The 14,105-nt window shown below is 34.4% G+C and overlaps 2 protein-coding genes across 2 annotated transcripts; both read right to left on the reverse strand.

Moving 5' to 3' along the window:
- Positions 1-2,042: 2,042 nt before the first annotated feature.
- LOC145089600 (uncharacterized) lies at positions 2,043-3,422 on the reverse strand. Its single transcript, XM_079028019.1, has 2 exons — positions 2,253-3,422; positions 2,043-2,177 (listed from the first exon to the last, which is right to left on the reverse strand). The coding sequence occupies exons 1-2, from the start codon at positions 3,420-3,422 to the stop codon at positions 2,043-2,045; spliced, it is 1,305 nt and encodes a 434-aa protein (XP_078884145.1).
- A 981-nt stretch (positions 3,423-4,403) lies between these two features.
- LOC145089601 (uncharacterized) lies at positions 4,404-5,807 on the reverse strand. Its single transcript, XM_079028020.1, has 3 exons — positions 5,275-5,807; positions 4,836-5,055; positions 4,404-4,730 (listed from the first exon to the last, which is right to left on the reverse strand). The coding sequence occupies exons 1-3, from the start codon at positions 5,805-5,807 to the stop codon at positions 4,404-4,406; spliced, it is 1,080 nt and encodes a 359-aa protein (XP_078884146.1).
- Positions 5,808-14,105: the final 8,298 nt, after the last annotated feature.

Below are 14,105 nucleotides of genomic sequence, written 5' to 3' on the forward strand. Positions count from 1 at the left end.
AAAATCTCTTCTTTTTTCTTTATCTATTTGTTAGGCTGGTCAAGAATCATTTAGATCAATAACAATATCTTACTACAGAGGTGCTGCTGGTGCCCTTCTTGGTTTGCATAAATGGTGTACACTTGACAAATATAACCATATTAAGGGCATTCACAATGTTTCAATGTGGCTAAAATAATTAAACAACAAACTCCAATATGTCATTACCAACCATGTTAAGGGCATTCACAATGTTTCAATGTGTTTACAAAAGATGTACAAAATATGGTTATCAGTAATTTAAGGGCATTCACAAAAGATATACAAAAGTAGCATTCACAAAAGATGCACAAAAGTAGCATTCACAAAAGATGTACCAAAATACCCTTACTACCCTTAACACCCTAACACCCTAATCCAACTCCAATGTGGAATTTGAAGAAGTCCCAACACATCCCATCTTCTTCAGCTTGGTTTTAACAATCCTCTCAGAGGGCCTTCTTCTTTTCACAATCCTAAGGTGTACTGGTAATTCATGGGTGTCATTAATGCCTTCTTCTTCTTCCTCACTTTCTGGTTGTGTCTCAGGGATAATTTCTTCAGCCCCATCTTGTGTCTCAGTCTGAGGTGGATACTCCTCTTCCTATAAAACATCAAGCAATTAATAACATAAATGAATGTAAACATTAAGGTAATATAGAGGGTTTACCATAGACATAGGAAGAACTTGTTCAATAGTGTCATTGTAATCATTGAGTTGTTTCATATGTGAATCTGTCAAACTAAGTGACTTTTTAATTTCTTCAGTTGAATACCCTGATAGTTTCAAATCTTGCATTGCCTTCCATAAATGGACTAAATATTTTTCAGGAATAGTGTCATCCTCATTTTCAACTCCACCATCTTCAACTTCAGCCACTCCACCACCTTCAATTCCAACAGATGTCTTACTGCCCCTACCACCTCTTTTACTACCCCTACCACCTCTCTTACTACCCCTACCACCTCTGTTAGCCACTACATCACCTGTGTTACCCACTACACCACCTCTGTTACCCCCTCTACCACCTCTACTACCCCTTGCACCACCTCTACTACCTCTAACACCACCTCTAGTCCAATGACTGATATCAGGATCCAATCTTGGTCTACCCATTTTTTTCTTGGGTTTGGGTTCTGGTGTGACCTTGGGATTCTTACAGGATGCCTTGTTATGACCCCTTTGAAGACAATTTTTGCATTGGACTGTCCTTCCTATTCTAGTAACCTTCATCTTATTTTGGGAGTATTTGTCTTGAGATTCAGTGGCATGCCTCTTTCTTTTCAGAGTTGGTCTCCCTGGCATTCTTCTAGCTAAAGGGGGTAGAGGCTTTATGTATGATGTTCTAGGCCATAAATTTCTACCATTCACAGGTAGTATATTGTTTGCATATATGGCCTTGAACCTGTCCACATTAAACCACTCACTTATGAAATGAACAGGATCTTGTCCAGTGAATAATATTGCACACTATGCATGTACACATGGAATTCCTGAGATATCCCAAAGCCTACAGCTGCACACTCTGCTTTGTAAGTTAACCACGTACCCTTCTAATCCATTCCTGGCTTCAAAAATAGATGGTCCACTTGGATTCACATTCCAATTCCTACAATGGCATTACTAAATGAAATCATAACAATGAAATTAGAATAATGATAACAAGGAACAATAAAAATGCTAAGACAAACCTCAAATCCTCTCCAAACTTGTTCATTTTTTTTATAGCAGTTGGACAAACCACTGATTCCCACTTTTCTGCCTTTTGTAACATATGGTAGAACCTATCCATCATGTACAACCTAATTTCTTCAAACATTGCTAGAAGGGGTTTCTTTCTAGCATCCAATATGATGGCGTTGAAGCACTCTGCAATGCCATTTTCAACTGCCTCACATGCTACATCAGTCCTAAAAAGTGCCCTGCACCATGTGTGAGGATCTCTTGCGATCAAATGTTCATAAGCATTTGGATTAACCTCTTTTATATCATCCATTTTCCTCAGAAATTCACTCTCTACAGTTCATAAGGAAGCTGCCCAGAACATATTCTTGAACTCCACTCCAGAATAGGTCTTCCTAAAGTTAGCATATATGTGTCTTGCACACTGTCTATGCTCCACATTTGGTAGGACTTCTTTGGTTGCTTCAAGCAATCCCTACAATTTAATGAATACATAAACATATAAGATGATGTTAAGGAAAAATCATAAATATGCTAAGAAATTACAAACCTTATGTTGATCAGAAATTACAGTAAACCCTCCTCCATCTAGCAGATTAAGATCCTCCATGAGCAGTTCCAGAAACCATTTCCAATTAGCTTTGTTTTCAATGTCAACAACTGCCCAAGCAATTGGATAAACTTGGTTGTTTGCATCCCTCCCTATTGTTGTGAGTAATTCTCCTTTACATGTCCCTTTCAAGAAAGATCCATCTAGACCAATTACCCTACGACACCCTATTTTCCAACCTTCCTTGATTGCTTTAAAACACAAATACATCCTGTGAAAGTATGTTGTTTGATCTGGATTTACAGTGACACCAACTTGGACAGTGCTACCAGGATTTGACCTTAGTAACTCATGGCAATAGTCCCACACCCTAGCATAATGTTCTGTAAGTTTACCATCTATAATGGTCATTGCTCTACACCTTGTTCTGTAAGCCTTAGACCAAGACACACCACAATGAAATTTGGTCCTAATTATTGATTGCATCTCCTTACACTTCAAGTTAGGTTTCATTATTAACTCCTTCAAAAAGTGTCTTGCTAGCCATCTAGGACTCAGTAAATTTGAAATATTGAAATTTCTAACACATTTGTGCTCACCGACTAAGGTTTTAATCTGAAAAGACCTTTCTTGAGTCATCCAGGAAGCATGAACTATGAATGGGCAGGGTTGAGACTTCATCTTAGAACCATATTTGGCAGTTAATCTCATAGTGTCACACTTCGCAAATTTAATGTTATACCTTGACTTAATAGCATAATTAGTGAGACATTGTTGCAACTGATGTGGTGATTCATACCTTTCACCAAGAAGGGGCTTCATCTTATTCCACTTAACTGATGGGTCGTGAATGGGGAAGCCTGCACCAACCGCATCTCCCAAATCAAGATCATTAGCCCCTGCTGTGTCATCGATTTCCTCTTCTGAACCAAACCCTTCTTCATCTTCATCAACTAAGTCATTGTCTTCATCGGCTTCATTATCTTCATAATCAGAACTAAAGTTAAGGAAAGCATCCTTGCATCTCTCTTTACCCTGTGTCTTGAAATCATCTTCTTCCATTTCCACATCTATGTGCTCAGTATCGAGCACCTCCTCATCATCTTCGTATTCTTCAGAGTCGTATTCTTTAGATGACTCATGGCGAACTTCTTCTGATTCGACAGCCATTGGGTTTTACCTTCGTTTCTCTCAGTAAAACCTTACTTCCTTCGTGTATCACTCTGTAAAAACCCTAACTTTTTCTCTCAATCGATTTACCAGACGTCGAATGCAGTGGAAATGGAAGGGTAAAACTCACTTGTACACGTAAGGTGCCACATGCGCAAAATACCGGTGGGATACCGGCTAACCTATTAAATATCCCGTTTTGATTACGTTTACAGGTATTTAGGACTAAATTGCAAAAAAATATATATATATATATATATATATATATATATATATATATATATATATATATATATATATATATATATATATATAAGGGTTAAATTGATTATACGGGCAATACATAGGGACTTTATTGCAGTTTTCCCTTGATTTTTCTCAAAATGATATCAAATAATTTAATAAAAATCACCATTGTTTATCTCCACCTTTGTCTATCAATAATCCATAAACAATTATTGAAATTTTGCTCCATAATAGAGTGGGTAAAACAACTACTGGAAAAAAATGTTTCTTATAAATCTTGTCGATTTTGGAACTAATTGGATGAAATTGAGACAAGTGGTTGAACCAAAATACGTTGGGCATGCATATAAATCTATCTCAGAAGCTATATCAAGCTTAAATCGAATAATCATACCTTAATTTCAAGAAAACTCCGAAAAAACTTCAACAACTTTCACACCCGATTTCTCCTTCGAATCTCAGTCGTTTCTTGCAATTTCAGTGGGGTTTCCACTCGATTTTTCGAGCTATATATAATGCCTAAGTCCATAACTGAGGAACCCTTTTCATATGCTCGGATTTACAGCCCTAATGAAGATGATGGTTTTTACCATTAATCTCCATAATTCTCCACTAATTACCTCATTATTCCTTGAATTAATCATTTTATTATAATGATATAATCTAATTACATATATATTTCTATATCTTAAATTTGATTTATCACAAACTTCCCCCCTTAAAGGAATTCAGTCCTCAGAATTTGAATGAAGAAAATAAATGAGGGTATTTAGTCATTATGTCTCGCTCGGTCTCCCATGTTGCATCTGAACCTTTATGATACTTCCACTGAACTTTCACAAGTGGTATCTCCACATTCCTTAACTTTCTGACCTTTCGATCTATAATCGCAACGGGTTCTTCTGTATATCGTAGCTTCTCATCAACCTTAATTTCTTGAAGTGGCACTTCCATGGCGGCGTCCACTAGACACTTCTTTAGATTAGAGACATGGAACGTGCTATGAATGCCCTGCATTTCCCTTGGTAGCTCCAATCGATAGACCACCTCTCCAACTCGTTCCTTAATTATAAAGGGTCCAACGTAGCGAGGACTTAACTTCCCTCACTTGCCAAAATGCACAACACCCTTCCATGGGGACACTTTTAGCATAACTTTATCACCAACCTGGAACACTATTGGCTTTCTCCGCTTATCTGCATAACTTTTTTGTCGATCCTGAGCAACCTTAATGTTATCCCTAATTGCCTGGATTTTATCGGTAGTTTGTTGAACAAGTTCAGGTCTTGCCAATTGTTTATCCCCCACCTCATTCCAGCATAATGGGGTTCTACACTTCCTACCATATAGAGCCTCATATGGTGTGACTGTTATACTTGCATGATAGCTATTGTTGTAGGCAAACTCAAGTAACGGCAAATGAGTTTCCTAAGACCCTCCAAAATCAATAACACAAGACCGTAACATATCTTCCAAGGTCTGTATTGTCCGTTCACTTTGCCCATCTGTTTGCGGATGGTATGTCCGTTCACTTTGCCGATCCGAAATAATAGACATTGGAACTCCATGCAGTTTCACTATCTTGTCAATGTACAATTTAGCTAACCTTTCCAACGGGTATGTCTCCTTAATTGGAAGGAAGTGCGCCGATTTAGTTAATCTATCCATAACTACCCAAATCGCATCATAGCCTTTCGGTGTCCTCGGTAACATAGTCACAAAGTCCATCGTGATGTGATCACATTTCCGCACTGGAATCTCCATCGACTGTAACTGTCCATAAGGCCTTTGGTGCTCAGCCTTCACCTTCAAGCACGTCAAACACCTTTCAACAAAATAGGCTATATCCTTTTTCATCCCTGGCCACCAGTAAGATTTTCGTAGGTCTTGATACATCTTGTTTGTTCTCAGATGGATTGAGTACTTCGACAGGTGTGCTTCCTTGAGAAGTAGGTTACGCACTTCACCCACTCGTGGTACCCAAACCCTTCCTTGAAAACACTTCAAGCCACAACTATCCTTTTCCAATGATTGTATTACTCCCACCACTCCTTCACTTTTCCACTTCTCTTCCTTTGATGCCTCTTCCTGAATCTTTCTCAAATCATCTAGTAAGCCGGTGGTTACGTTCATCTTCATCATTCGAATCTTAGGTGGTTCTCTTCTTTCCTTACGACTTAATGCATCAGCTACCACATTTGCCTTCCCTGGATGGTACAATATCTCACAATCATAATCTTTGAATAGCACCATCCACCGTTGTTGTCTCATGTTCAAATCTTTCTGATCAAACAAGTATTACAGACTCTTATGATCAGTAAAGATCTGACACCTTGTCCCATACAAATAATGTCTCCAAATCTTTAAAGCGAACACTACTGCAGCCAACTCCATATCATGCTTTAGGTATTTACACTCGTGAACCTTTAACTGTCGTGAGGCATAAGCAATCACCTTACCATTTTACATCAAAACACACCCCAAGCCTAACTTGGATGCATCACTATAAACAAGAAAGCCATCATTGCCTTCCGGTAAAGATAATACTGGTGCACTGCTAAGCTTTTCCTTTAAGACATTAAAGGCATTATCTTGCTCTGGCTTCCATTCGAACTTCACATTTTTCCTTGTCATGGTAGTTAGCGGTGCAACTATATGCGAGAAGTCTCGTATAAACCTTCGATAGTATCCTGCCAACCCAAGAAAACTTTGAACTTCTGATGGGGTTCTTGGTGGTTCCCATTTTTCAATCGCCTCAATCTTTGCTGGGTCCACCTTGATACCATGTTTGTTTACAACATGGCCCAAAACTGGACTTCCTGAAGCCAAAACTCGCACTTCGAAAATTTGGCAAATAATTTTTCTTTCCTCAATAAACTAAGTGTTAGCCGCAGATGTTGCTCATGGCCTACCTTACTTTTAGAGTATATCAAGGTGTCATCGATAAATACAATTACAAACTTTTCTAGGTATGGCTTGCACATCTGATTCATCAGATCCATGAACGCAGCTAGTGCATTGGTCAAACCAAATGACATTACTAGAAACTCGTAATGACCATACCTAGTTCGAAAGGATGTCTTTGACACATCTTCTTCCCTGACTTTTAGTTGGTGATATCCCGACCGCAAATCGATCTTTGTGAAGTAACTTGCCCCTTGAAGTTGATCGAATAGATCATCAATTCTCGGTAACGGATGTCGATTCTTTATAGTCACCTTGTTTAACTCTCTGTAGTCAAAGCACATTCGCAGGGTCGGTCCATTGATTTTCATTGCCCGGGGCAAGATACTATATTAAAGCCCTTATATAAAAAAAATTACATAGAAAATGTGAAATAAATTTTATACACAAACTAAATCAAGGTTATACAAACAAAAACATACAAACACTTATCTAAAACAATGTCTCTATGCATTTTTTTTGAAGCAAAACGATATCTTATTTTATGATAATCAAGACTTAGCAGAAATTGATTTTCCATACTCATAATTGCTAATCCGTTTAATCTTTCTTGGGTGATAGTCCTTCAAAGATATAATTTTAATAAATTTATGTTCGAAAAAAACTTCTTTTTGCGGAACCAACTATGACTCGTATGAACAAAAAAATATTATATGCTACCAATATATTGGGATACATGTCCATTTCATTTGAAAACTCCGAAATTTGAATAATTATCCAAGGAAGTTCACATTTGTATGCTTCATCGGATAACATTTCCTGCAAAATTTGGAACTCATTAAACAAATATTGGCAATCATTATCAAGTTCCTCACTTCTAACAAAATTCCTATTTAAAGACCCTTGTAACTTATTAGTAAGATGTTCTCTCTTTTTTTATGCCTGTTTTGTGCACCCAATAGTTGTTTACTCGAAAGCATATATATATATATATATATATATATATATATATATATATATATATAAAACAAAAAAGAGATTGAATGTCAAAAAGATATAGTAAAACCAAAGAATGATGCAAACTGAAGTTAGCTATCCATAACCACAAACTCACAACCTAAAAAAACATAAAATGGTATTATAAATTCGGAATTAACATTTCATAATTTCAAAAATTAAATTGAAATGATAATTTCAGAAATTTGGTACATCACATTTTTAGAAAATAAAATAACTAATCAGATTATTCCAAAATACCACATCATATTATACATAAATCAAGAACGCGTCTCTTTTCAATATCATAATTTCAATATAAGAATTTACATATCAAATATTTCAAAAATATGATACATTAGATTTTCAGAAATCTGATACAACAAAATTTTAGAAATTAAAATAACTTATCAGATTTTAAGATACATCAGGTTTTCATGTACATCAGATTATTCAGAAATCAAAAACACATTACTTATTTAAAATTAGGATTCACATATTAGAAATTCAAAACCAAATTAACATATCAATATTTCAAAATTCGAATTTACATATCAGATTTTCAAACATAACTCAACATATATCAGATTAATGAAAAATCAGAAAAAAAAAAATACATCAAGAATTTAAGAAATCTTAGTGCAGAAAGACTTATAAAACTATAAAAGTCACAAGAAGTTGAAGAACAAAGTTACCTCAAAAACTGATGAAATTCTGGATCAAGAAGACTACAACTTTGATCAACTACTTCACTTCACCACTAAGCTATATAAGAAAACTGAAATTTCAAAAATTTTAATCAATAAGCACAATCAGATTTTGGCAACTTCGTGTAGGTTATGCAAGAATTTTTAAACACTAAAAAAGACTTACTTGATTAGGACTTTAGGAGGACCGATTAATTCAATCACCCCTTCAGGACACTGATTAGAGATTTAGAACACTGGAGGCCCGTTTGAAACTTAAGCAATTCACAATGTTCTTAAAATTTGAAAGGATTAATAGGAAATTAGAAGAAACGATTTAGGAGAATAAAAGGATCCTAGAAGAAACGAGTCAGACAGAAGGAATTTGATCAGCGATCATATTTCTCCAAAACCAGGCGCCTCGTCTTCTTCATCTTCAATTATTAGGCGTGGATGGTGCTTAGATCAAGAAGTCAGATAAATCGATTTACTTTTCAATTGACGCCTAATTAGGTCTCGACATTAAGCGCTTCTTGGCTTCCGGCTACCCTTCTTTGATGTGGATTGAACCTACTACTGGATCAAATGTGGCCCAAATATAATAATACGTGTAACATACCTTAAAAAATGATTCCCCATTAAGATTTGTTGCCCTGGGCCATGGCCCAGCTCGCCCTGGGATTTGGTCGGCGCTGCACATTCGCATTGTCCCATCCTTCTTCTTAACGAACAGTACTGGTGCACTCCACGGTGAGGTATCGGGCCGAATAAAACCCTTGTCAAGCAAATCTTGCAACTGAGCCATCAACTCCTTCATTTTGTTTGGTGCTAACCGATAGGGCACATGAGCTATCGGTGCTACTCCTGGGGTAAGATCGATTCGAAACTCCACTTGCCAATCTGGTGGAAAGCAAGCTAGGTCATCAGGGACCACATCTTGGAACTCGCGTACAACTGGTATATGTGTTATTTCAGTCTTGTCCTGCTTTGCATCGAGAACATATGCCCAATAACTTTGACACCCTTTCTTTAAATAACGAGTTGCCTTAGTCACTGATATCAAAATAGAGTCCTTAACTCGCCGATCTCATAAATCTTTACCATTCCTTTTTCGTACCATTTTGCAGAAGGGTGAAAAGTATCGCTATCATGACATGTTGAGTAGAAAATGGACTCAAATAAGCAAGAAGTGCACCAAGTTCAATTATGTTTACAACAAACTTTCCTCGCACAAGCAAAGTGGTGCGACCGATTTTGACGTTTATAGAGCGGCGACGGACCAATATCATGTCGAGACCGGTCATGTTTTTTAGCATGAAAAGATTTGGGAGATTTTCAAGCAAGACCCAAAGTTGAATAAAATGGACACATTTACAGAACAACAATCGAACAGGTCGCGCGGCTCGGGTTCGGTCGATGTTTCAGACGCACGTACGAACATTGACCTCAATGCAAACACGGATGAGATACCGAATGATTTGAACGACCTTGAAGAGATCTCCCCACATCAATGACCGATAGGCCGTGACAAAGCGAGGCATGCTCAACGACACGTGGAGGAAGGCGAAAGTAGACATCGAGAGCAAGCCGAAATGAAACAAAAATTTGACGATTACAACGAAATCACGCGTAAAAGATATGAGTTGCTACGAGATCATTTGGAGTTCCCTCATCGTAAAGCCGAGGAAGATCACATTGCAAAGGATTTGGAAATTCTTCAAACTAGCTAGGAGAATTTGCCACCGAGACGGTTGGAGGTGCTCCGAAAAATGAAGGCAAAGATCGAGCAAAAATATTTTGACGAAGATTAGTGTTTTTTTTCGTTGTAATGTTTTTTTTTGGTCAATGTTTTTTTGTTGTAATGTCTTTTTTCGTTGTAATGTTGTTTTTAATTAGTATTTATTTTAATTATGTGTTATTTAATTTATATGTTTTTTTAAATTATTATGACATAAATTAAAAAAATAATACAAAATAGAAAAATAGAAATTAAAAACATCAAAAAAGAAAAAAAGAAAATGATAGGTGTTATTACATCTTATTTGGTGTTGTCCATTTCCACATTGGGTGTTATAACACCAAAAATATGAGTATGATGATCAGGTGGACACTTTGGGTGTGATAACATGTAATAACATGTTGCCTACACCCAGCAGCCTTAACCCTCTGGTTCCTTTTTCTTTCTTTGCTCATCACTAGACTACCAACCTCCATTACTCTCTTCTTTTTCCCTTAATTTTCCTTTTACGTTCAATGTATTTTCTTTATGAAACCAACTTAAATTTCATGCTCAAAAATGAACCTGCAACATTCAATCGCACTTCATCCCGCTTCATATTTAACTGGGACTTCAAGTTCCATTGAATTTGTTTTTTTTTTGGTAATGATTGAATTTTAGGGCTCTAAAGCAAATAGATTAGTTCAAAAAACGAAGGTGATTTTTTTTGGTTTGTTGGTGAGTGAAAATATTTGGGTTGTTTTAGGAACGATAAAGGGAGGTGAATATGCACTAGATCGGTTGATTGGTAGAGCATCTATGCACATAATGAAAGAAAGCAGTGACGATTCACCACAGTCTGCCCCTTGACGCCCCATCAATTTCAAAACTTTAGATAATACGAATGTGCAAGAAAGCGGCAACGATTCACCACCGCCTATCCAAGTTTTAGGGTTCTAATCATAAGATCCTCTGAGTTTTCTTCTGATCGTACGGGGTATTTTCGGATCTTTTTGGGCATGTTAGGATTTTTTGGCCATCAATGAAAAATGAATGGTGCAAAAAAGAAGATGTACCACCACAAACTACTGGAGACGATGTAGTTTGTGTTTCTGATTAGGATATTGATAAGCGAGTAGGTAAATACACCCTAACGACTAACAATTTTATCATTGGAAGCGGTGGCGAAGTACCGAGCATCAAAGATGGAGTTATTAAGAATATCATATCAGCAAACAAAGATGTCGAAAACTTGATGCTATTTATACGGGAAAAGATGCTTAAACAAGGAAAACACACAAGTTAAGAAGCATTGGACAGTTGAATCATCATCTGAATTGCAATGCTACTTTGGATTAATGATGACACAAGACATGAGTTTTATTTAATCCGGTTCGGTTCCCGGTTTTGGGCTGGATCCAATGACTGGTTCCTACTGGTTCCAAAAATCCACAAGAATATCGTCTCGATCCCAGCCTGATAGGTTCTATCCGGTTCTGGCCGGTTCTCCTGTCCAAATGTTCATCCCTAATAGTGGGTAAGAAGAAGGAGATAGTAGTGGGATCTGATTGCTTATTAATATTATCATAAAGGATAAACCAAATAATAAAAATATCAAAAAGGTAAATGAGTCATTTCACATTTGTTAGGGACAAAATCAATAAAAATGTCATAAGAATCGTCCGAATTAAAAAGGGTTAGGTACAATATTATGTAGACCTTTGAACCAATCAGAAATTAACAAAAATTAAATCATTAATTAAATTTGGTAATTTCATTTGATAAATCAAATTAATTAATAAATTTAAATGACTACAAAACAGGAAAATAAATATTATCTTTAATTTAAATTCCTGATTTAACTAAGCATCCCTTAACCTTAAACAACCGATTTCTTTCATTTCTCCACTACCGATTTCTTCATTCCTCGTGTAAATCGAAATATCCAATGATATATTTGTTAACGAAAAACCATACAATGAATTTGTTTGAGAAGATGGATGCTTATTGCGATTTTAGTTGGTGGAGTGGAGTAATCATCATATCATATCATTTCATTTCATTTCATTATCATATCATCATATCATATCATAATATATTATAAAGGAAGCATTTTTTCTTTCACCACATTCATTTGAAACTCTCAACTTTTCATATTTCCATACAATATCCTTAATTTATTAACTTAAATATGCTTTTAGTTGGAAACATTATCATAAATGGAAGAATTTGTGACTTATCAATATGATAAACTTAATTTGTTAACTTCAATATATAGTTAAATAAATAACCTACATTAATATATTAAATTAGCTTAAAAACTTAGTGTTAAATTTAAAACCTAAAGTAAAATATCAAATAATGTTTAAAAAAATTCAATATATATTTTTTAACAAAGTTAAAAGGAAAACATTAAATATAATAATAATAAAATAATATAAACTGATGAATCGAATTAACTAAAAGGTTTCTGAAAACTATATTCTAACAATATATTTTTAACCTGCGCCGCGCAACGTGCGAGAATTCGTCTAGTATACTTATAAAGCTAACATTTTTCCTTTCACCATATTCATTTGAAACTCTCATTCATTTTTTCTTTTACCACATTCATTTGAAACTCCCATGACTTTTCAATTTTTTCTAATAATGGTTATAAGTTGGTTAATAAGATTAAATAAATATAACACCTAAAGTGTAATCATATATAAACTAAATTTCAGTATTAAAAGAATATATTTTCTTCTACTTATAAAGTTATGTTTTTAACTTTTAACATATTATACTTAATTTATTACGTCTAATATGTTGTTGTATGTAAATCATTATCATTTTAAAGCTACAACTTTTGAACAATTTGTATAAAATACTTAAATTGTTAATTTAAATATAACCTTATATGATCAACTTAAATATAAATTTTAGTTCAACTTAAACAACCTAAATAATATTTTATAAATAGTTAAAAGTGATAATTTGTAGTGTCTTTCTAATAATGACTATAAGTTGGTTAATAAGGTTAAATAAGTATCAAACTTAAATTGTAATCATAAATAAACTAAATTTCAATATTAAAATAATATTTTTACTTCAACTTATAAACTTATGTCTATTAACTTTTAACATATTATACTTAATTTATTAGATTTAATATGGTGTTGTATGTATATCATTATCAATTTAAAGCTACAACTTTTGAACAGTTTGGACAAAATTCTTAAATTTTTAATTTAAATACAACATTACACGATCAATTTTAATATAAATTTCAGTTCCACTTAAATAACCCAATGAATATTTTGTGAATAGTTAAAAGTGGTAAATTGTAGTGCTAAATGCAAAAACTAAATTGTAATATCAATTTAACTAAAATATTTCCTAAAGATATTTTTATAATCGTTAAAAGTTTTCAAATAATTAGCTTAAAATAACTTACAATAACAATAGTTAAAAATAACTCTATATAAATGATTATATTGTTACCTTTAAAATAAATAAAAAATTGTTTGATGTTTTAAATAATTACAATGATAGAAATTAAAACGTTAAACAAATAAATTTAAAAAAATTAATTAATAATAACTACAACTATAAATAACATTAAACTATATATTATATTTTATTTTATTCATGGGTAACCCGCGGGTAGAGGTAATTCAAAAGATTGAGATTATGCAGTTTTAGTAGATGTATATATTATCATATAATTCAAAATAGAGTAAATTACATGATGGTCCTTATGGTTTAGAGTAATTTGTGTGTTTGGTCCTTGACTTTTGTTTTTAACTCGGAATGTCCCTACAATTTGTTTTTGTTACACACTTGGTCCCTGTCTTACCTAAAAAGACTAGTTTCCCTTGATTTTCTAATTTATTTAAATAAACACACATCCAACCTCATCCATTCACCTTACCTTACCTAACCCACAATTTTTCCCTATTTAAATAATAGTCTTTTTAGGTAAGACAGAGACCAAACGGGTAACAAAAACAAACAGTAGGGACAAAACACGTAACAAAAACAAATAGTAGGGACCGTTCGAGTTTAAAAAAATAAGTAAGGGACCAAGGGCGCAAATCACCCCAAACCATAGGGACCATTCGTGTAATTTACACTTTAAAATAATCAATATAT

The sequence above is a fragment of the Lactuca serriola genome, chromosome 2 (assembly GCF_051521515.1).
Source record: "Lactuca serriola cultivar US96UC23 chromosome 2, Lser_US96UC23_V15, whole genome shotgun sequence".
NCBI lineage: Eukaryota > Viridiplantae > Streptophyta > Magnoliopsida > Asterales > Asteraceae > Lactuca > Lactuca serriola.

Coding starts and splice junctions, on each gene's coding strand:
- LOC145089600 (XM_079028019.1), bottom strand. CDS start 3,422: ATGGCTGTCGAATCAGAAGAAGTTCGCCATGAGTCATCTAAAGAATAC. Junction 2,178..2,252: donor TAATTTCTGATCAACATAAG/GTTTGTAATTTC, acceptor ATTAAATTGTAG/GGATTGCTTGAAGCAACCAA.
- LOC145089601 (XM_079028020.1), bottom strand. CDS start 5,807: ATGAAGATGAACGTAACCACCGGCTTACTAGATGATTTGAGAAAGATT. Junction 5,056..5,274: donor GAGACATACCCGTTGGAAAG/GTTAGCTAAATT, acceptor CTACAACAATAG/CTATCATGCAAGTATAACAG. Junction 4,731..4,835: donor GAAAGCCAATAGTGTTCCAG/GTTGGTGATAAA, acceptor TTTATAATTAAG/GAACGAGTTGGAGAGGTGGT.